At 54.1% G+C, this 20,388-nt stretch overlaps 1 protein-coding gene across 1 annotated transcript in view; it reads left to right on the top strand.

Annotated features, from left to right (window-relative positions):
* Positions 1-349: 349 nt before the first annotated feature.
* The window catches only part of ARRDC1 (arrestin domain containing 1), a 39,182-nt gene continuing 19,143 nt past the window's right edge, over positions 350-20,388 (top strand). The window contains exons 1-2 of the mRNA XM_030961394.1: positions 350-515; positions 17,770-17,880. Coding sequence (XP_030817254.1) covers positions 398-515; positions 17,770-17,880 — 229 coding nt within the window. The 5' untranslated portion in view covers positions 350-397. The remainder of the gene's footprint in view (positions 516-17,769; positions 17,881-20,388) is intronic.

The raw sequence follows: 20,388 nt of genomic DNA, 5'->3' as shown, positions 1-20,388 counted from the left end.
TTCCTCCACAGCTCCTTCTCTTATAGTAATCAGGGATACACCAGCTTTCCCTTACTTCATATCCTGACCCTATAGCAGTGAGGGATCCATCAGCTACCCCTTACTTCATCGCCTGACCCCATAGCAGTGAGGGATCCACCAGCTACCCCTTCCCTCACAGCCCAGCCCCACAGCCTGCTCCTTTCCCTCAGCCTGGCCGCACAATTGTCCCTTCCCTCGGCACTCAGGGACCCACCCGCAGCCCCCGGCCCGGCCCGGCCGCCGCCGCTGCCTCGGGCCCGCCCCGCTCCCTCAGAGCGGGCGGGGCGGGCGCGGGGCGGTCCCGCCCGCCGGGGCAGGCACAGCGCGGGCCGCAGGTACGAGCGGAGCGGAGGAGAGCGGCCGGGCCGGCGCGGCCATGGGGAAGGTGCAGCTCTTCGAGATCCGCCTGGGCGACAGCCGCGTCGTCTACAGCCCCGGCGAGCCGCTGGCCGGCACCGTCACCGTGCGGCTCTCGGGCTCGCTGCAGTACCGAGGTGAGCCCGCGGCCTGCCGTGCCCTGCCGTGCCCGCCGCCCGCGGGGCCACACGGCAGGGCGGATATCCCGGGGAGGGGTTCCCGAGCTGCCCTGGCCCGCCGGGCGCCCCGGGGATGGTGCCGGGGAGCGGCCGGGCTCCCTTCCCCGGCTCTGGGGACCGGCGTCTATGGGGCTGCCCCATCGCTGCTGCCCCCGCTGCCATGCGGCGGCCGGGAGGGGCCGATGGGAGCAACCTGCTGGATTATTTCCTCCTCCGCTTCCTCCTCTTACTTTTAACTCCTATCCCATAAATAAGGAAACATCCTTCCAACCCCCTTCCCAAAACAGCCCAGCTCGGGGCTGTGCCTCAGCAGCCTCCGGAGCTGGCGGGTGCCCAGGGTGGCAGCGGGAGGCGGTGGAGGGGCTCGCCCGTCTCGTTCTGCTTTGCCGGAGTCCTGCGGCTTCCCAGAGCTGCCGGCATCGCCCGAACCCCGAGCCTGGTGCCCCTGGGTCGGACGGAGCCCGAATGTGTTAGGGCAGGGCGATGGGAGGAGGTGGGCGATGCCGTGTCCCGGTGGCCGATGCCGTCCCTGCCGGGGCAGGAGGGAGGAGATGGGCGCTGCTGTGTCCTGGCAGGAGCGGTACCCACCCAGGCTCGCAGGCACCGTCCGCAGCGAGCAGCCGTGTTGTAACATCTCCAATGAACTCGGGCGCTTGAGTTGTGGCTCTGCTGGTGTGGGAGATGTCCGCGGTGTGTACGAGGTGCTGTGAGTGCCCGCTGGGCAGCAGCGGTCTGGAGCAGGAGGTGTTGGGCTAGCAGGTTGTTGTTGCTCCGCGCAGGGCTCGGGCCATGCTCGTGGCTGGTGCAGTCCGTCAGGGCACAGGGATGGGGCTGGACTGCAGGGAAATGAGCGGCTGGGCTCGGATCATCCAAACTGGGAGCTTCCTCCCCCGCCTGAGAGAAGTCATTCGCATTTGCAAGTCAGCTTTGTGCTCAGTGCTGTGGAAATGTGAACCAATTTGCTGTTTTCCCTGAGGTCTTGCTTGCTTCTTGTGTGTGCATGCTTCTTCCTTTGTAACAAATTATTGGAGGGGGAAAAAAAGACCAAGTAATGTAAAATGCGAAGTCTCTGTTCAAGAGCTGTCAGCCTGGATGATGATGCCTATGCTTGCCTGTGCCTTGCTTTTGAGAGCACCTCTCCCAGTTGTCTGCAATAGCTTTTGGAAGCTTCTTGTGGAAAAAAAAAGTATCTAGGACAAGTGTAAACTTGTAGCCTGTTTAACTCCTGTCAGAGCAAAACAGTTGCAGATCCAGCGTTTATCTCAGTGGAGAGTACTCCCAGATGTACTTCCAGCAAAGATGTTCATAATGAAGTCTGGCTGACTTCCCTCCTCAGCCCATCCCATTGCCTTCCACCCATTCCTGAAGGTGCTCCTTGGGAGGGACAGGAGTTTGGCTTTGGAGGGTTTGGTGTGCTGGCCCCTTGTGCTGCCAGCTGGCCAAAGCAACTTGCTGCTGCCTCTACAACTCCCATTTGGGGAGGACCTGCCAGGTTCTGCTCTACACCAGCTCTCCTCTGCTTCCTGGTGGTGTTGTAGGGAAGGAGAAAGGTGTCTCTTTGTTCTAGACATTCTTTCTGCTTCCTTATTGCTTTGATTCTGAGAAGCATCGGGGTCTGCTGTTAAGTGCAGGTCCTGAACTCAGGAGGGGTTTTGCTGTGGGATCTGGTGTTTGGGGCTAGTGCAGGGATTTTGGAAAGAGCTGGGGCAGCTGAGTTCTAGAAAAGCTGTCAGGAGCATCCAGCCAAAATCTGAGGTGGGCTCCATGTGGTTGATGCTTCTATTGTGCTTAGGTCACTGAGCAGCTCTTCTAGGCTGTTTCCTGTACAGTGGCTTCATGAGCCAGGGTAGAAACTTTCCATTACTGGTGTCAGAACTCACCCAGTTAGGTCACATTTGGATGTGAAACCAACTTCTGCCAAGCACAAGGTGACTCTTTGTTGTGTGTTCTCCCTCCTGCTGTGTATCTCACAGTCTCTGGTGCTTAAACCCTCCACACTTGATCTCTTGGGCACCCTCTCCTTTCTGGATGAAGGAAATGTCTCACCCTCAGAGGAAGAGGCTCATGTAGCTGCTGAAACTTCCTTTTTGGTGTTACAGCAGGTGACTACCTGCTGAAAGAGATCTTAAAGGGACTTGTGAGCCCTGTTGAGCTCTGTGGGCTCAGCACAGGAGGGATCAGCCAGCGTGACATGCTCTGGCTTCCTGCTGGGCTGTGGGGAGAGCTGGGTGGCATCAACTCATCTTACATTGTATATATCCCCCCACACACCTTCTGTGGCCAACTGTGACTTTCCAGGCTAATAAACTGCTTCCAGGAGTTTACTCCTCACCCCTGGCAGGTCTGGCCCACAGCCCCACAACTTGCTGCTTTCCATTTCCTGAGCCAGGCGAGCCCGGCGCGGTGACTTCTCGGTGCTGTGGTGTGAGATCACAGCCGGAACCAGCCTCTAGGTGACTCCTCACACGGTAACTTCTGGCTCTTGAAAATTACACCTTCTGAAAGGTGACAGTGCAAACAAACACAGCTCGTTGTGCCTTGCTAAACACAGGAGAAAACTTGGGTCATGGGACAGCATAGCTGGGGACACACCTTTTGGGATCATTCATGTTCCCACTTAGACTGGCATCAGTGCCAGCCCTGCTGACTGGCAGTGAGGGCTCTTCAGGAGCACATCTTCTTCAGCTGACCTTGCAGCAGCATCACAAACACTGACTGGTCCTGGTGACCCACGTGGACCTTCTGAGGAGTCACACTTCTTCCTGTGCCTGTGCCAGGGTGAAGGACCTGCCCAGAAAACTTCAGAGCCTCAGGGGAGAGCGCTGATGGAAATGGAGAATTCCTGATCATTGTGCCTGGTTTGCTGGGTAAATCATCAAACATGTGTGTACAAAGAATAATTAATCTTACAGGAAGCTTGCACAGGGACAGCTGGAGATGGAGTTAATTTGTGGGGAAGGAGGAGGGAAGCCAGTTCATTTGGAGCAGGGCAGGCAGTTCTGGTTGCCGGCAGGAGCATGTGGGAACAAAGGCTTGTGCTGCCTGGAGATGCTGGAGCACTTTCCTCTCAACTCTGTGGCTTCCAGGGGCCATGTGAATTATTTTGGTCCCGCCTGCCGTTCAGCAAGGCTTCAGTAAGCGTAATGTTAAAATAACAGCCCTCTCTGCCAGGTCACCAAGAGCAAAGAAACAGCAAGTGCTTTCCGGAACAGATTTCAGCACTTTGCTATTCTCCATTCTGTTATTTGGCTGGCCAGGTTTATGCAGGGATGAGTTGACTTTAAAATCACCTCCTTGAACTACAAAGCTATAGGCACAAGAACTCATGTTTGTTCATGCTCTAGAAATACAGATACATAATTCCCATTTCCACAGAGTGGAGAGCCTATGAATCATAATTTTCTTCTCTGATCTTAAATGTAGTAAATATTCTCACTTCTCGTATGGAGAACAGAGAAAGCTGGTGGGGAAGGGGGATGAAGAGCAGGGCTCTGAAATCCTGGATCAGGTGTGCAAACTAAAAGGTAACTTCTGTTCCCTAGAAGGGCAGCAGGGAGAAATTTGGGTTTGGTGGTTCTGACGTGTGTGTAACCTGTGCCCTTCCTGAGGGGAAGGGATGACACCAAAGGACTTTGTTGGCCACGATTCTCCTACCACTTGACCTCTGGTACAGTGGAAAACGTTGTTCCTGCAGGAAGGCTGTGGCTTGGGAAAGTGCTGGGGAAAAAGTGGATTCAGTCCCTGCATAGTGGTCTGGCTCTCTCCTGAGTCAGAAGTTTGTCTGCAAAGGAGGATTGGAAATGCCTGTGCTGGCAGCAGGGATCCCTGGGTCACCTACTCACCATGGGGGCAGCAGGGACCCCATGGCTGCTCCCTGCTTTGGGGGCACTGTGGGGAGGGAGTGTGCTGCCTGCAGAGCTGAGCTAGACCTGGGAGTTTGGAGGGCGCTGTCCCTGGTGATCCTGGCAATGTCCCATGAGGTCCTTGAGCTGTCTGGTATCCACCAGCAGTGGTGGGTGCCAGGATGAGGCCAGGCTCAGGAATGCTCAGGGATGGCTCTGCAGCATCACTCCCTCAGGCTGGATGGCTCCTGCTGGAGGGGAGCTGGATTAACTTTCTTTTCTCACTGTGTGAAGCGAGACAGCAGGGAGCTGTGTGGCCAACTCTGTCTGAGGCTGGGGAACAAAAGAGGGATTTTTGCTCTCCTGGCTGGCTTGCTGCTAGAGCTCCAGCTCCTCTGGAGTCAATAACTAATCATGAGATGGGTTTGTGTCTCTGTCGCTGCAGTGAGCCGCTCCCCCCGCCCGCGCACCGCTCGTGCTCAGCTGAAAAACTGCTCGCTGCTTTCCTTGGCGAGGAGACGTGCCACGGCCTCCCATCCCTTGTTTAACAAAATGGGAGGACAAGTGGAGTGGAGTTCTGTCTGTCTGATTTGCTTCCAAGTGTGACAAACGGGGTGTGAGTGCTTATCCCTTCCCTGGAGCGGCGCAGAGCTGTCAGAGATGCAGCTTGTCTTTCTGGGCTGGAGTCAGGTAGGCGGCAGGGAGGCTCCCTGGCTGGGAGGAAGAAGCCTGTGGGTTTCCATCCCTCTCATCCCAAGGCAGCTCCCTATCCCTGGCTGTGTTGGGAGAGGAGGAGCAGCCACGGAGGTGCATGGATGGGCGTGCTCCACTCGGAGCTTGTTGTGGAATACTTTGTGCTGTAAGTCATCCCCAGGGAAGAAGTAGGTGTGTAGAAGACACAGAGCTGTCACTTGGCTTGGTGAAGACTTGCTAGAGGCTCTCATGGCCAGTAAGAAGAGGATGGACATGTGGATCATCCTCTGCTATCCAGAGAGGGGATGCTCAGGCCCTTCCAAGAGATGAAGCGTATGGGGTGGCTGGGTTGTGCTGCAGGGCTGCTGCAGACCTGACCTGTGCCAGAGCAGAGAGAAAGGTGCTCTGCCAGGCATTGGGGAAGGTCTTTTCCTTCTCCTGCTCAGGGCAGCTCCTCCTGAAATGGCCTGGCAAACATGCCAGGGGCTGGGCTTTGGTTTGGTGCCTCTTTTCTTGAGGGCTGATTGCTGAGATATCCAATGTACAGCCTTTAGGCTACTGCTGTGACCTCTGGAGTCTGGCAACAGGAATTGCTGTGGAAGTTAATTGCCTCTTTGTGCTGCTCTTAAAATCTGTCACTCTTCAAATCTCTCGTGCAGAAATGCAAAGTGCTTAGGAGAGGAGAAAATGAGCAAAGGACCAGACTGTTGCCAGTCAGCATATTTTTGCCTTGTGCACAGTTGTGCCTGCATGTGCTCAGAGTCCCTGGGCTGTGCTCAGGATCCAAAACAGAGGTGAAATGGATCCATACCACAAAGGTGTTCAGGCTTCTGTCTGCTTGTGATGGCTTTTAAACAGCAAATCCCCATTCCTCACTCTCTCTCTGGCAAATAAAAAGTGAGTGATGAGGTGCACAAGTCAGCTGGGAGTGAGGTGTTTTGCTGTCCCTAAGTTTGTGGGCAGCGGCCTTTCACCCCAGTGTGGGTACCTGTGGCTGGGTATTGCTCTGTGCAGAGGGGTGGCCAGTGCCATGGGTTTGAGTTGCGTGGCTTGAATAAATTCTCACAGGTGTATTGGGATCTTGAGATGCTGCATGATGGTAGTGGAGAGGGTATGGGGTGTCCTAAGGTGAGTCTTGAGCTGCTTTTGACTCCCTTGACAAGATGAGGGTGACAAGCTAGTGCCAACCTGGAATTATTTAGAGACCTGGTTTAAAAACACCCTGATCTCTAAGCACCTTAACCTTTGTTAAAAACTGGAGTTTGTCAGATATCTGTAGCAAAATCTGTTTCCAAGAATCATGAATCATTTCTGGAGCACTAATGCTTATGACTTCCACTCCTTTGTTCTTGCTGACAGCGCTCTGCTCTCTGACAGTTGTTCTGGCTCAGGCAGCTCAGACCAGAGGTAACAATGCTGCAGCAATTCACTGTTCATCCCTCCCAAAAACACCCTCCTGAATCCCAAATATTCCCTGCAATAAGAGTGGGATAAAACTGGCTTGGAAGGTAACAACTCTAGAGAGGAATGCTCAGTGTATGGGTAGAAATTGGAGCCTCCTCGATGGGGATTATTGTCAGGGCAAGAGGTTCAGCTCAGGTCCCAGATGTTCCTTTTCTGTCCGCTTGGATCTCTGAGGAGCCCAGCCTGACCATGAGGACTGTCCTACCAACCTGTAGCACTAACAGCACAGCAAGGATTTGTTATGTATCTGGTGCTCTGGTGATAACAAGAACATAAGTCGTCTTTCCAAACCGATGATCTTGCTATAAATAGAGAATCCAGCTGCTTGTGTTGAATGGCATCAAAGAAAATCACAGGAGCAGCTCTTATGCTTAGTGAAGTGGATTCTGGCTGTTTTCTCTGAAGATGCTGGGGTTGGGAGATTTCTTGACAACTGAGACATGCAAAGGCCGTGCAGGAGAGCTCAGTGGGGAATCTTCAGCAGGGAGCAGGCGGGGCTGGGATCTCTCATCCTGGGCTGGGATCTCTCATCCCATGCTGGGATCTTCAGCTGGGAGCAGATGAGGCTGGGATCTCTCATCCTGGGCTGGGATCTTCAGCAGGGAGCAGGTGAGGCTGGGATCTCTCATCCCAGGCTGTGCCTTCCTGCCTCCCCAACAAGAACCTGCCTGTGCTGGTACCTGGCCAGGATGAGGAGGCACTAAATGCAGGCTTGCTTTACTGCTTGTAAATAAAGCTCTTCAAGAAAAAGCCCTTGAAACCTCCCCTTCTAGGAGGAGGGGAGCTGGCTCCTGGCTCGTGCTTGGGAGCTGCAGCAGCTCTAAATCATTTGGAGGTGTCTCAGCAGTTCTGTGTGCTGAGTTGTGAGTTCAGTGCCTGGAGCAGCAGGAGGATGGACCCTGATGTGGTTCCACGTGGTTGCCTGACTCCTTGCTTCTGCCTCCTGTCCCTGTAAGTGGGCTCCAACCCCTCCCACCAAAACTCCTGTTCCCAGGATGGCTGAGCAGTCCTGAGTGTGCTGCTTTAGTCCTTCTTGTGCCATGGAGGCAGGGGCTTGCTCAGGACACTGGGTTGTGACAATGTGCCCTGTGCTGAGTCCTCGCAGCCCCAGGGGTGTCCAGCCTGTGACAGACCTCCTGCCCCACCAGATGCTGGGCTGACTTTGCATGTGCTCCTCATCTGGAGAGTGGGTGATGGGGAATCTGTGCCCAGGAGCATCCCTTGAGCCCCAGGAGGGGATGGAGAAGTGTCATCTCTCCTGAACCTTACATCTGCAGGGCTGTCTGTTGCTGAGGCCAAGAGAGCTGTGTCTGGCTGTGTCGTGGGTGGCAGTGAGGGTCTCCCAAAATGAGCATCAGCCCACAGGATTTGTAGCCTTACCTCTTAGAAAAGGGTATCTGAGAGTCTCAGAAGAAAATGAGCGTGACTCAGTCCCACTGCAGAGCCTGGCCCACAGGAGCCCTGCTGCTCTGGTATTACAGTAAGCCTGTTAAGCATGAATTTCCAGAAGTCTTTGAAGCATTTATTTAGAAAGAGTCTGAAAAGGGAGTAGGCTCTTGTGAATCAACCTCTTTGTGGTGAGTAGGGAAACCTGATCAGTCGGCTGTTTAATCAACCTCTTTGTGGTGAGTAGGGAAACCTGATCAGTCGGCTGTTTATCTTCTGCAGTGGCTTCTGCAGCCAGCGTGGAGGGAGATGCTCCTGCGGCGGGGGCAGAGGGGCTGTCTGGGCAAAGAGCTGTCAGACCTGCTCAGGCTGTGGGGAGAGTGGGGCAGGGCCGTGGGGGTCACAGGCAGAGGTGGTTCCCAGGACAGAGGTGTGTTCCCAGCACATCAGAGAGCTCAGCCTCCCTGGCTGCTCCTTTTCCACGGGAATCACAGTTGTTCTGCCAGCGAGGTGGGAAAAGGTGCCAGGCTTTGCACTTGCTGGCAAAGAACAATCGAGTTTGTTAATGAGTTTAAAGGGGCGTTTTCTTACACCAGCATCCAGCACATCCCCCTGGGATCTGCAGTGCTCTGTGGTAGGTTGTGGTGGAGTTTCTTGCTCAGTTCTTCCTTTTTTAGACAGCCAAGTCAATTGTACCAGAATATCTTAACTCCCCTGGCCTAAAGTAGTGTTAAGTGCTGGGTGGAAACCTATTTCACTTTGGGCAAGCTATAAAAAAATGACATTCCTCACTTCTGTTTTAGCACTGCTCAGTCTGAGGAAGGGTGGCTGTGGTCCCTGTCTGGCTGAAGTGCTGAGTGCTGGCAGGTCCTGGCATCCATCAGCATTCCTGTGAGCCAGGGTGAGCTGCTGATTCTGTTCCACTTGTCTGGCTGCATGTGGGGCATCTGGGACTTGCATTCCCTTCCCACGGGGCTGCTCTAGGGGCCAAGTGCTGAAGATTAAGATGCTCTGACTGCTTATGTATGTAGAGCCTTATTTCACTTTGAAGAGGATAGCTTACTTAAATTCAGGGCTCACAAAATCCAGCTTATTACCTAGGTCCCCTGAGAAAGGTGGAGTAAATTAAATCTACATTAAAATTATTAAAATAAATCTGTCTTGTGCAGGGCATCATGAGTAAAACTTTTGTGGGCCCTGCTTGAGATCCTAAGTATGAGATGTTCCTGTGCTGGCTGCCTGGAGCTTGGTCCCATCCCAGTCCATCCCTGAGAGCAACAGAAGCTGCTTCCTCATGGATGACCTGAACAGAAGTGAGCTTCAAATGCAGTTCTAGGGGGAAGGCAGGCACTGCAAACAGGTCACAGTTTCCCACTCTGAATTTCTGTCCAGAGTAGCAGAAAGGAAAGAAACCTTTTGAGATAAAAGTTGGCTTCACACCCTGGAGCAGTTGAAGCTCCACATGAAACGTTGCCTCCATCTCTCCTCCAGCCTTCTGCTCCTCTGCAACCTCCCTGCTTTTCCCCTCCAATACTTGTAGGGATGGATGCTGGGAGAGGAGGAGGCTGTGAGCGCTGGCAGCGTGGCTCAGGTGGGTGGCTGGCATGGAGATATTCCTGGGGAGATGTGAGATCTGCCTCTCTGTGCCAAGTAGCTTCTCACTGCTGCTTGATCTGGCTGTTCCCAGCATGTCAGGGTGCCTGTGTCTGCCAGCCTGGCCTGGGAGGAAGAGGATGGTCCCTCAGCATGCTGGGGTGGGGCACAGTTGCTCTCCTTGCAGGAATACCCAAGGAATGACATCGCTGACCTCTGCCCTGGGCGTGGCACTGTGTGGAGCAGCTCTGCTGGACTGTGCCACCTGTTTGGGATGGGATGAAAGTCTGGGCTCCCAAAACTGGTCTGAGGCACTGCCAGGACATGTCCAGACTCTGCCTGGCTGTTATGGTACAACCACCTCTGCCACTGTGGGCTCTTGAGCAGAACAAGCCCACTTCTCCCCTCCTCTTCCCAGTCTGTGTGCCTCAGCACTGGGGCCCACATCATTCTGGAGCTTAAGAAAAGTCTCAAACTTGTCCTGGTTTTGCAAGAGGCAGTATTGGAGAAAGGATTGCCCCAGCATCCCCTTCTGGAGCATGCTTGGGGAGCAGTGAGGAGGTCGTAGCAGCAGCAGCATGGTGGGGCTGGGCTGAGGGGCTGCATGGGGTGAAGCCCCTTAGTCAGGCCCTGAGTGCAGGTGCTGTGGTGTTTCATGCCTGTTGCTAAGGAGCTGCCTCTGGCCCATCCAAGGCACAGACTTTGTGGCACGTGTTCATCCCCCTGCCACAGCCTGTGTGGCCTTGTTCACTGGTGAGTTTTCCCCCTGCAGCCCGATGTGTGCAGAGCCAGGCTTGTTAAGTGTGCTCAGCTGAGGATTTAATTCCAGATGTTTGAGATGACCCCCTTCCTCTGAGGGCAGCCAGCCTGCTGATAAAACACTGTGATGCTATAAATAAACCTGTCTGCTCCACAAGGGAGAAAAGCCTTTGGTTTGAGCAGGAGTTCTAAACAGGAGCCCAAGGGTTGGCTTTTTTGTCTTAGGATTTATGTTGGCCCTAGGTTTTGGGGAGGAGCTGGAAATGTAGGTTTTCCTGCTGCTCTCAGCCTGATGGAAGAAAATGCTTGCAGTGGGGGGAAGGATTGACCTGCCTGGGAAAGGCCTTAGAAGATTTGTTCTCCTGCTTTTCTGCAGGTACACACCTGCCCAGCCTCCCTTTGGAGGTTTCTGCGCTGCTGGAATGAGGCCATCCTTGTGTGTCCATACTGCTGCCCCTCCTCAGGCTGGGCTGAAATAATTCATGCATAGCTGAGATAATGACTGTGGGTCACTTTGCCCCTGTGGCAGAGCTGTCACTCCCCTGGGGCTGCTACAGGTGGGGTTTTTCCAGGCTGTCTTGAGGAGCTGCTTCAGCCTTCCTACAGTGTGGGGTTCTTTGGAGGGTCTGGGCTTCCTGCAGGTTGGGTGGGACACCCAGGTGGGTCCTCCTGCCTCAGCCTGGCAGTGGACACATACAGCCCTGTGGCCACTGCCAGGGCAACAGGCACTGCTGGCTCTTGGGATTACATTTACTGAGCTTGGATTTGTAGGGCTGGCTCTGGTGCCCTGGAAATCAGCACACTGAAAGGTTGGGGAGGGAGGGACTGTCCCTTGCATTGCTGTGAGGGGTTTGGCTGGTCCAGCCCCTTGTGGGTGCAGAGGGCAAGTGCCAGCCTGGGGAAGGAATGGCTGAACAGCAGAGGTTGCTCTTGCTTCTGGGGGCTAAATGGTGCTAAAGTTTGTGCCTCTGCAGAGGGGCTGCAGCTGGGCTCGTGTGTGGCAGGAGCATTAGCACAGGGACAGAGAGGGGTCAGACACAGCAACCACTCAGAATTTCACTGGGAGCCTGTCTGAGCCTCCGAGCAGAGAGCTGCACTGGCTGTGAGCTTGTGAGGGCTGTGGGAGGTGGGATGAACCCCTGGGGCACAGGGAGCAGCAGCCAAGTGCTCCAGGAGCTGCTGGTGCTGTGGGAGATGCTGCTCCCTATGTGCCAGCTCCAGACAAGTCACCTCCCAGGGTCTGCCTACAGGCTTGAATTTGATTCGAGATGGAAAGCACAGACTACTCTTCTAGACAACTCCTCTCCTTCCACGTTGGAGGCCAGACCTCTTTCCTGCCCCTGTGCTGGGTTCTTGTGAAGGAAGAAGATAAAAACCTCCCCAGACAATCCTTAACCTTGTGCCAAACCCATTGCTGCCTCCAGCACTCGTTGTGAGCTCTGCTCTTGCCTCACTGGCTTGTGAAATGCTCAAGACTATTTGTGTCTCAAGAACTGACAGGATGGACCCAGAAGGATGGGGACAGCTGAGATTTAATTAGGAGCTGTTGGTTTAATTAGTAGTGTCTCTATATATTCATGCACGAGGGACTTGTGTGTCTCGTGAGTTTCCAGCCTTCCTGCTCAGTCCTTTCTGCAGCTGTATGGGTGTGTTTCTGTGTAAAGGCCATCAGTAGAAAAACCTCATCCTGCTCTCTTGGTGTCCACTTCTCATGGAACTTTTCTAGGAATTACCCAGCCTGATAGTACAGATTACAAACTGAGAGTAACTTCCTCTGCCTATGGGTCTTGCTCTCTCCCAGGCTTTCCATTTTTCCAGTGCTATCTGGTCCTGCTTTGCTCCCAGGGTGGGAACCTCAGACCCCTCATTTTCACACAGATGCAGGTTGGAGGATCTCAGGGTGAATCCAAATTTGTGGTCTTTGCTGAACCCAGAGGTGTCACTCGAAGGTGGAGCTGTGGTGTTGTGTTGAGGTGACCTCCTGCTGCCCCTCCTGTGACAGCCCATCCTTCTGCCAAAACCAGGTCCCTACTGCCATGCTTTGGGGAGGGGTTGGGGCTCAGGGGGATCCTTCACCCCCTTCTCCCAAGGCTGCTCCTGGTCTCTGGGATGGAAAATGGCTCATTCCCAGCTCATGGATGCTCTGAGTCCCTGCAGCTTTGGAGAGTCCCTGGCAGCTTGGGAGAATCGGTTAAAATGTGGTGATCAGTGTCTGCCATGGCTCTGATGGAGAGGGATGAGGGAAGGGGGCTCTGCCTTCCTCTGCCTGGTTTCCATGAAATGAAGATTTCTCTGGTGCACACTCACTTGACTCCCACAACTGCCACAGCACTTTCTCCTCCTCTGCTCCCTTGTTAGCTGGATCCAGGCATGCAGGAGTTTTCCAGAGGGTATCTGAGTCCCTGGGTGCCCTCTGATTCTGTCACTAAAGCATGCCCTGGTCCCTTGTGCTGTGTGGGGTCACTGCAGGCACAGTGGCTCTGCCATCCATCTCATCCCACGTGTGCAGGGCTGGGCTCCTCCTTCCCTGCAGCAGGGAGAGCTGGAGCCTCTGGGTGCAGCAGACATGGCTGAGGCCACGTGGTGACCCGGGTAAGCTTCAGCTGGCAAAACCCCAGGCTGTTTGTAAGGACATTCCAGTGCCATTTCAGAGCTCAGGTGCCAGCTCTTCATCCGTCCTTGCGGAGGAAAGGGAATGACAGGAGGGTCTGTTTGTCCTGCTTGAGCTGCTGCCAACTGCAACAGCCACCTCCAGCTGTGTCAGGTTGTGTCAGGGGCCAGGGCAGCTCAGGCTGAGCTCAGGGCAAGGTTCTTCCCCCAGAGGGTGCTGGCACTGCCCAGGCTGCCCAGGGAATGGGCACGGCCCCGAGGCTGCCAGAGCTCCAGGAGCCTTTGGACAGCGCTGCCAGGGATGGACAGGGTGGGGATGGTGGAGGGTCTGGGCAGGGACAGGGGCTGGGCTGGGGGATCCCTGTGGGTCCCTCCAGCTCAGGATATTCAATGATTCTATGAACTGGTTTTGCTGCTTCCCCTGCCCAGCCTAGAAAATCCAAGCTGACCAAGATGCAACAGCCTCTTCCCTCCCCCTCTGCCCATACCTGTTGTAGCAGGTGTGTGACACAGGTGGGACTTGAAAGTTCACTTGGGACTGGGGCTGAGTGCAGGGTGACCATTGAGTGTCTGCTTGCTCAGCACATGGCTGGATTTTGGAAGGAGGGATGTGCACACACAACCTGCCCCTGGCAGAGGAGGGGATGTGTGTGCTGTCCTTTCCTCATGCCTGAGGTGCCACACCAGCTCCCCCGAGGAGGGCAACTCACTGGGTCAGGAGAAAAAGCAGTTTGAAATCTATGGCTGCTCTCCTTAAATCACCTTGGAAGGAGGCAGACGTGCCCAGCTCCTGGCATCTCTATTTTTACTTTGTGCAGAGATGGATATGGCTGAGCTGTCTCCTTTTATTTCCAGCACTTGGCGCGTGCTGCAGCGTGTTGCTAAAGATGTGTCTGGCTGGATGCGGAGCTGCCCGCTTCCCTGAGTCCCTCAGGGACTCTGGGGTGAAGGGCTCTTGCCTTCTGCATGGCTTCATCATTCTTTTCTTCTCTTTGCCTCCCCCTTCCCCTCCCTTTACAGTTTTTGGACTTTGTTTTTTTCCTGTATTTATTCAAATCAGCCTGGGTAAACAGGGAGCAGGAGGGAGGTGACTGGGGCCACTGGTAGCCCTGGATTCCAGAGGCATTTTTAATGGGTCTCTAATAACTGGAACTGGCCTATTCTGATGCAGAAACTATTCTTATTTCCTCTGTCTGCAGCTTGGCAGTTCCCAGATTTCCTTGGAAAGGCTCAGACTGTGCATTTTGCTTCCTGACAGGCAGCCTGACAAGCTCTGTGCTCAGGTGGCTCCATTGCAGCAGCTGTGATGGTGCTGGTTTTGCCAGGTCCATCCTGATAATGCCATTTTTGGGTTCCAGCTGCCCCCAGAGCCGTGTGCATGAGCTGTGCTTGTCACACATCCATGTCCCTCCTCCTGCTTGTGGGCAGGAGCCTGTACAAGAGCGAGCCAGGCAAGTCCGCAGTATCTCCCTCTGCCCATGGGATGCTCATGGAGAGGCTGATTTTATGGTCCACTGTTCCAAAACCTGGTTAGGAGTGAGATGAATGGTTTGATCTGTTGAACCAGGCACCTCTGAAACCTCCCAGATAACCTGGCCCTGTAGCTGCCAGACTTTCCTGCTCTGGGCGTGAAACTGGGGGGCTCTCTGGCTGTCCTGGACAACATCACCCACCCTGCAGGGGCCTGGGGATCTGCTGGCTCCTCCAGGAGCCTGGGGGATGAGGTGGGTTATGCAATCCCTGTGTCCAGCCACACTGTCAGCTGTGGGGCAGTAGCTCAGAGCTATTGTCCACCCCATTTTTCCCCAATGAGGTGTGGGGTGCTCATGTGTCTGGAGCAGGTTGGAGAAGGTGCTCTGTAACAAATCTCTGCCCCCTGCACTGCTCCAAGGCTTGTCCCACTTGACTTGGTGTGCCTGGTGAGGGGACACTGGGGACTTTGGGGAGCACAGAGGGAAGGGGAGAGTGAAATTCCTTCAAACTTTTCAGCCTGAAATGCTGCTTTCTGTTGCTTGGGGCTGGAATGGCAACCCCAGGGTGAGTGATGGTCAGGGAATGTGGCTGGAGAGGGCTTGGTGGGGCTGAAGGACTGGAACCCCTCAGAGCCCCAGAGCAATCCCTTCAGGAACTGCCCCTCCTCTCTAGGCACAGGCTGGCTGTGACCATGCAGTTTGGGATGTCAGTGGTTAATTAGGAAGCCTTGGAGCTGACAGCTCCTGTGCTGGAAAACTCCTCAGCAAGCTGGAGAGGGATTTTTGGACACGGTCTGACTTTAGCCCTAGTGCTTGACCATGGCAGCAGGGCCCCAGCCAGGGCTGGCTCTGGGTGTCAGACTGCAAACCCACTGCCTCTGCCTGCTGAGCCTGTCTGCTGTGCCACAGCCTGTGTTCCTGAGCATCCCCACCCACCTGCCTCCCTGGAACAGGAGAGCCTCCTCACCACAGTGCAGCATCGGGCTGCAGTCAGAGCCTGTGGGCCCCTTATCTGGGCATTGAACAGATGGTGGTGATCTATAAACTCCTGCTGTGCAGGGAGGCTGAGGGGGAGCCTGCTCAGGGGCTGTGGCTCCTGAAGGATGGGAATGTTCTCCAGCTTTTGGTTGGGCTTTTCTTGCTCACATCTCCTGTGTGAAAATGAGGGAATGGAGTGGGTGAGTCTGAGCTTGATCTGACTGGATCCATCTGTGTTCTGTAGGCTAATTCAGAGTGGGACAGGCTTGTTGTGAGCCCAGAAATGTGGCAGTGTGTCCGAGCTTGGCACCATGTGTAGATACCACCCTGCTGAAACCTTTCCTGCTCCTGATGCTGAGGCCCCTCTGTGGCTTTGGCTCTGCCACCTGTCAAAAGAGAGGATTGGATGTCACCTGGGGGTGTGGGGAGGGTTCATTGTGATGTTCACCTCGGGAGGGCACCTGTATCAGCTCAGGTGTGCTCTGTGCTGTGGTGGGGGAGTTCCCATCCCAGGCCATGCTATCCTGATCTTTGCCTGCCTTGCAAATGCTGAAGAACATCACAGACATGAGGCAGTGATGTGTCAGCCTCGCTGCTGTTATTGATGTTTGGGTAATGAGAGTTGGCATCTGGAGCTGCTTATCCTTTGTCCTTGAGTGTAGAACAACACTTGGACTGCAAGGGACTCTTCATCTCACGGTCATGATCAGCTGTGGGGGTATGGCAGGAGATCTGAGGGGGAGGCTGTTCTTCCTTGTGGGATTACAGACTTTGAGCCCTGAGGAGCTCATTCCACCTGTCTGCATGACCCCCCTGGCTGTGACTGGGGTAAGAGCTCTGCCCCTGCAGAGAGGGCTGGATTTGGGGTTCTTCCCATCCTGTATCCAGTCAGTCACTTTGGCCAGGCAGGTGCTCTGGAGAGCTGTTTGAGGTGCTTGCAAGCAGCAATAAATGCAGCCCTTGGTGTTTGGGTAGCGTGGGGGGAGGTGTTGATATCAACAGGGCTGAGGACACTTGGGGAGGGGAGAGCTCCTAAGCCACAGCAAACTGGCCACCTGCTTCCCAGGGAGATGCTGTCTGTGGATGCAGCTGGAATACAGGGGAGCAGATGGGTCAAACAGGGAAAGAATCTGTCTGGTGGATCCTGTCACCTTTCTGCCAGCAGAACTATTCACCTGGCCACTGGGGTAAGGGAGTTCTGTGGGCTCCAATTAAGCTCCTGCAAAACCTGATGGGATTCAGGTGGGAGATGTTCAGGCTGGGACAGCCCTGAAGGCTCTGTTTGTGCCATGATAGGTCTGCCTGTGTCCTCCCTGTGTGGGGGTAGCAGTGCAGATCATCTCTTGCTGTGCAGCAAGGCCAGTCTGTCACGTTTGTCTGTCTCTGTGGTCCAGTGTCGACATCAGAATCTAATTTCAACCTGCTGAGTATTGGCCAAGACTAACTGAAGATGTCTGTGGGGAGCTCCTCCGAAAGCCAGGCTGCAGGCTGAGCTCTTGGGGTGACTTTCTCCAGGCAAGGCACAAACATAGGTCAAATTACTGTCCTTGCTTTTGGGAGGGTCAGATGGCACCTCTGATGCTTCCAGACCTTGCTGTGTGGCTTTGCTGAGCGCTGTGTCTCTAACAGAGGAGGAAGCCACTCCCTTAGAACTGCTGTCTGGCTGGGAAGTGATGTGTGGATGGACATTTTGGAGATCCTGATGCAGGACAAGTGTTAATGGCAAAGTGCTTTTCCTGCAAGACATTAAAGCTGAGACTGAGCCCATGAGCAGGGGCTGGGAATGTCCTCTGAGGGTGACAGGGCTGTGAATTCAAGCAGCAGAGCTTGTCCAGGCTGCACTGGGGAGTCCAGCTCTCTGCTGCTGCTTCAGACAAGGCTGTTTGAACTCCTTGTTCAGCTGGTGAATGGGCTTGTGCCAAACATGTCTCTCCTCCCAGGGATGGTGAGACACTCGGTGGGATGCCTGGCTCCTCGTGGGGTGGGAGCAGCAGAGTCCTTGACTGCTCATCCCTGTCTGGACAGTGACACCTAAGGCTTCTGCTCTCAGCCAGAGTGCCAAGGCTGGTGCATGTTTTGGGAGGGAACACTGCTTCTTTGGGAGAGAGGTTTGCCTGTCAGGGAGCTGCAGTCACTGCTGGTAAGGGCTTCCTCAGTGCAAGGACACCAGCTTGAGGGTTTCAAAGGTGATAGTACCTAGGAATAGCACTGGGGTAGCAGGGAGTGCTCAGTTGTGCTGGGAGTGCTGGAAAACCTACTTTTGGAATGAAAGTGTGACCTGATTCCTCTGCTCCATTTTCCCACTCTGTGTGTGTTTACATGAGCACTGCTCCTGCACAGTGCAGTACCTGAGGCAGGACTGAACCTGAGCTTTTGCTTTCTCCCAGTGCTGATGTGTGTCCTGTCTCTCCATAGCCATCAAGGTGAGCTGCATTGGATCCTGTGGAGTGTCCAACAAGATCAATGACACAGCCTGGACTGTGGAGGAGCAGTACTTCAACAGCACGCTGTCCCTGGCAGACAAAGGTATGGTCCACAAAGGCCTGGTGCAGATCTGTGTTCACAGAAGCTTTACAGAAACATTTCACCAAGACTTCAGCATCCCCTCGATGTGAAAAACCCCTTGGCCTGTGCACAGAGCATGGGAGCCAGGATTAGACACTACAAGAGCTTAGCAGGAGCTGTGCAGGGAAGGATCCTGAGCAGAACTTGGCAGCCACCCTGCAAACACTGCTGGCATCCTCTGGCCTGATCTGCCTGAAGCAGAGCTGTCACAGGGACTCTGCTCCCTGTCTCAAGGCTCTGTGGGTTCACCTGTGATGGTGTTCACAGGGGTCTCAGGTTGAGGGAAGAGATGAGGATCTGACTCCATGCTTCAGATGGCTTGATTTATTATTTTATTATATATATTACATTAAAACTATACTAAAAGAATAGAAGAAAGGATTTCATCAGAAGGCCAGCTAAGAATAGAATAGGAAGGAATGATAACAAAGGCTTGTGCTTCGGACTCTCTGCCCAAGCCAGCTGGACTGTGATTGGCCATTAATTAAAACAACCAACATGGGCCAATCAAAGATCTACCTGTTGCATTCCACAGCAGTAGATAATCAATGTTTACATTTTGTTCTTGAAGCTTCTCAGGAGGAAAAATCCTAAAAAAAGGATTTTTCATAAAAGATGTCTGTGACATTCACCCTGCTCTGCTTCCCACGTGTGTTTTTGATGCTCACAAAACACTGATCAAAGCTGGTGAGCAGAAGCCAGTGGTTTGCTGTGAAAGGGGGTGTGGATGTGTCACTTGTGCTCCAGGTGAAGCTCTGGGAGCGTGGCAGGATCAGCCTAGGGCAGTTACCCCTGCTCCCAGTGAGATGGACAGAGATAGTGATGGGCTTGTATTGTCCTGTGGGTAAAGTGACACCAGAGCCTCTGGGGGATCTGGGCCTGAATGAATGCTGTCTTTCTGCTGATAAATAGGTCAGCCTTACCACAAATAATTCATGCTGTGCCCTGGCTCCTGTTGAAATCAAGATGTGCCAGTATTCACCTGCTGAAGGCAGTGGCTGTAACAGGAACATGGCAAAAGCCCAGGGTAGCAGGAGCTCAGCCCTCTGATACTGTTTTGTCAAGTAACAGGAAATGGGTAAAACTGAAATGGCAGTTTCTGCTAGCTCAGCAATTTTCCAGCAGAGCTTTAAGCATCGAGGAGAGACTGAGCTCATTCTTGCAGCAACTGGTGAGAGGGCTGCTTGCTCTCAGGTCCCTGCCAGGGGAGACAGTTGGCTGGCTGGCTCTTGGCTCACAGCCTGGGGGCTGCAGTCAGAGATAAACTGCCTGGGAGGGCAATGGGAACCATTCCTGCCTGATTCTGGATGTGCTGAGCACAGAGAGCCCAGCTGTGGGTGCCAGGGTGGGGGCACAGTCACAGGGGTCTGTAAGGTGCTGCAGACCATTGGGCTTAGATGAGTTGGGAGTTATAGGCTGTGAGTGTGGACTTGTGGAGAGGTTTAAACCTGCAAGTGCACTGAAAAATGCTCCTTCCAACTTTTGCTTCTAATATTTAATGATTTGAGGGAGAGCTGTGATCTTGTGGTCAGATCTGTGTGCTGGGCAAGCTGGACAGTGACAAAAACCAGGCAGGAAGGTGGAGTGGGAAGAGGTGGGTGTGCTGTTTGTGGGGCTTGCAGTCTCTGGAAAACTTTGATAGCTGCTTTGGCTGTCAGTTCTTGTGAGGTTGCCCTTGGAAGCCATCCCCTTGATAACTAGGACTAGAGTGAATTGGGAAGGATGCAAAGAAAAGCCAAGGGCTGAAGTGTGCCCTTTGAAGGCCTGACATCCAAATGTGGCCAAAATTTGGTATTCCCATTCTTGAAGTGTTTGTGGGAAACCCTGATCTTTTGGCTGTTGGTTTTCTGGGACCCAGACTCCTGTACACCTCCCAGGGCAGTGCTGCTGCCTGTCACCCACTGGTATCACAGGCTCTGCCAGCCTTCAGCAGGTGCCTGGGGCTGGCAGCAGGGCTGGGCTGCTGGCTCTGCACTGGAGCTGCTCACAGAGCCACGAGCCTGGGCTTGAGTGGGACTGAAGGGACCAGCTGATGTCTCCAGAGCTGCCACACCTGCAGGCAGGTGAGGCAAGAAACAGCAGTGCATGATTTACCTTAGGTGTAGGGAATTGAAGGGAAAATCTGTCCCTGTGGAGTTGTGGGATTGGAAGCTGAGGTGTGCTGTGGTGTTGTTCCTGTCCTGCCTTACAGAGCTGCAGTGAGATTATGAGGAAAGCCCAGCCCAGGTATCAGCAGCTGGTCTGGAGCAGTGTGCTGGGTACTCACAGTCACTGACCTCTGCTCTTCTGCTTTTTGTGTCCAAAAAGTTGTGTCCCCCAGCTGCTGGGAGCTCTCAGCCTGATTCCCAGCTGCAGGGAAGCAGAGGGGGAGAGGGTGGGCAGTCCCTGTGGGGGGGATTGCAGCCACGGAGGATTTGCCCTTCATGCTCAGGAATTATTGCCCTGGACTTGCAGGTTTGTCCCATGTCT

The sequence above is a fragment of the Camarhynchus parvulus genome, chromosome 17 (assembly GCF_901933205.1).
Source record: "Camarhynchus parvulus chromosome 17, STF_HiC, whole genome shotgun sequence".
NCBI lineage: Eukaryota > Metazoa > Chordata > Aves > Passeriformes > Thraupidae > Camarhynchus > Camarhynchus parvulus.
The sequence above is the reverse complement of the archived record's forward strand: the minus strand, read 5'-3'. Positions and strand labels throughout refer to the sequence as shown.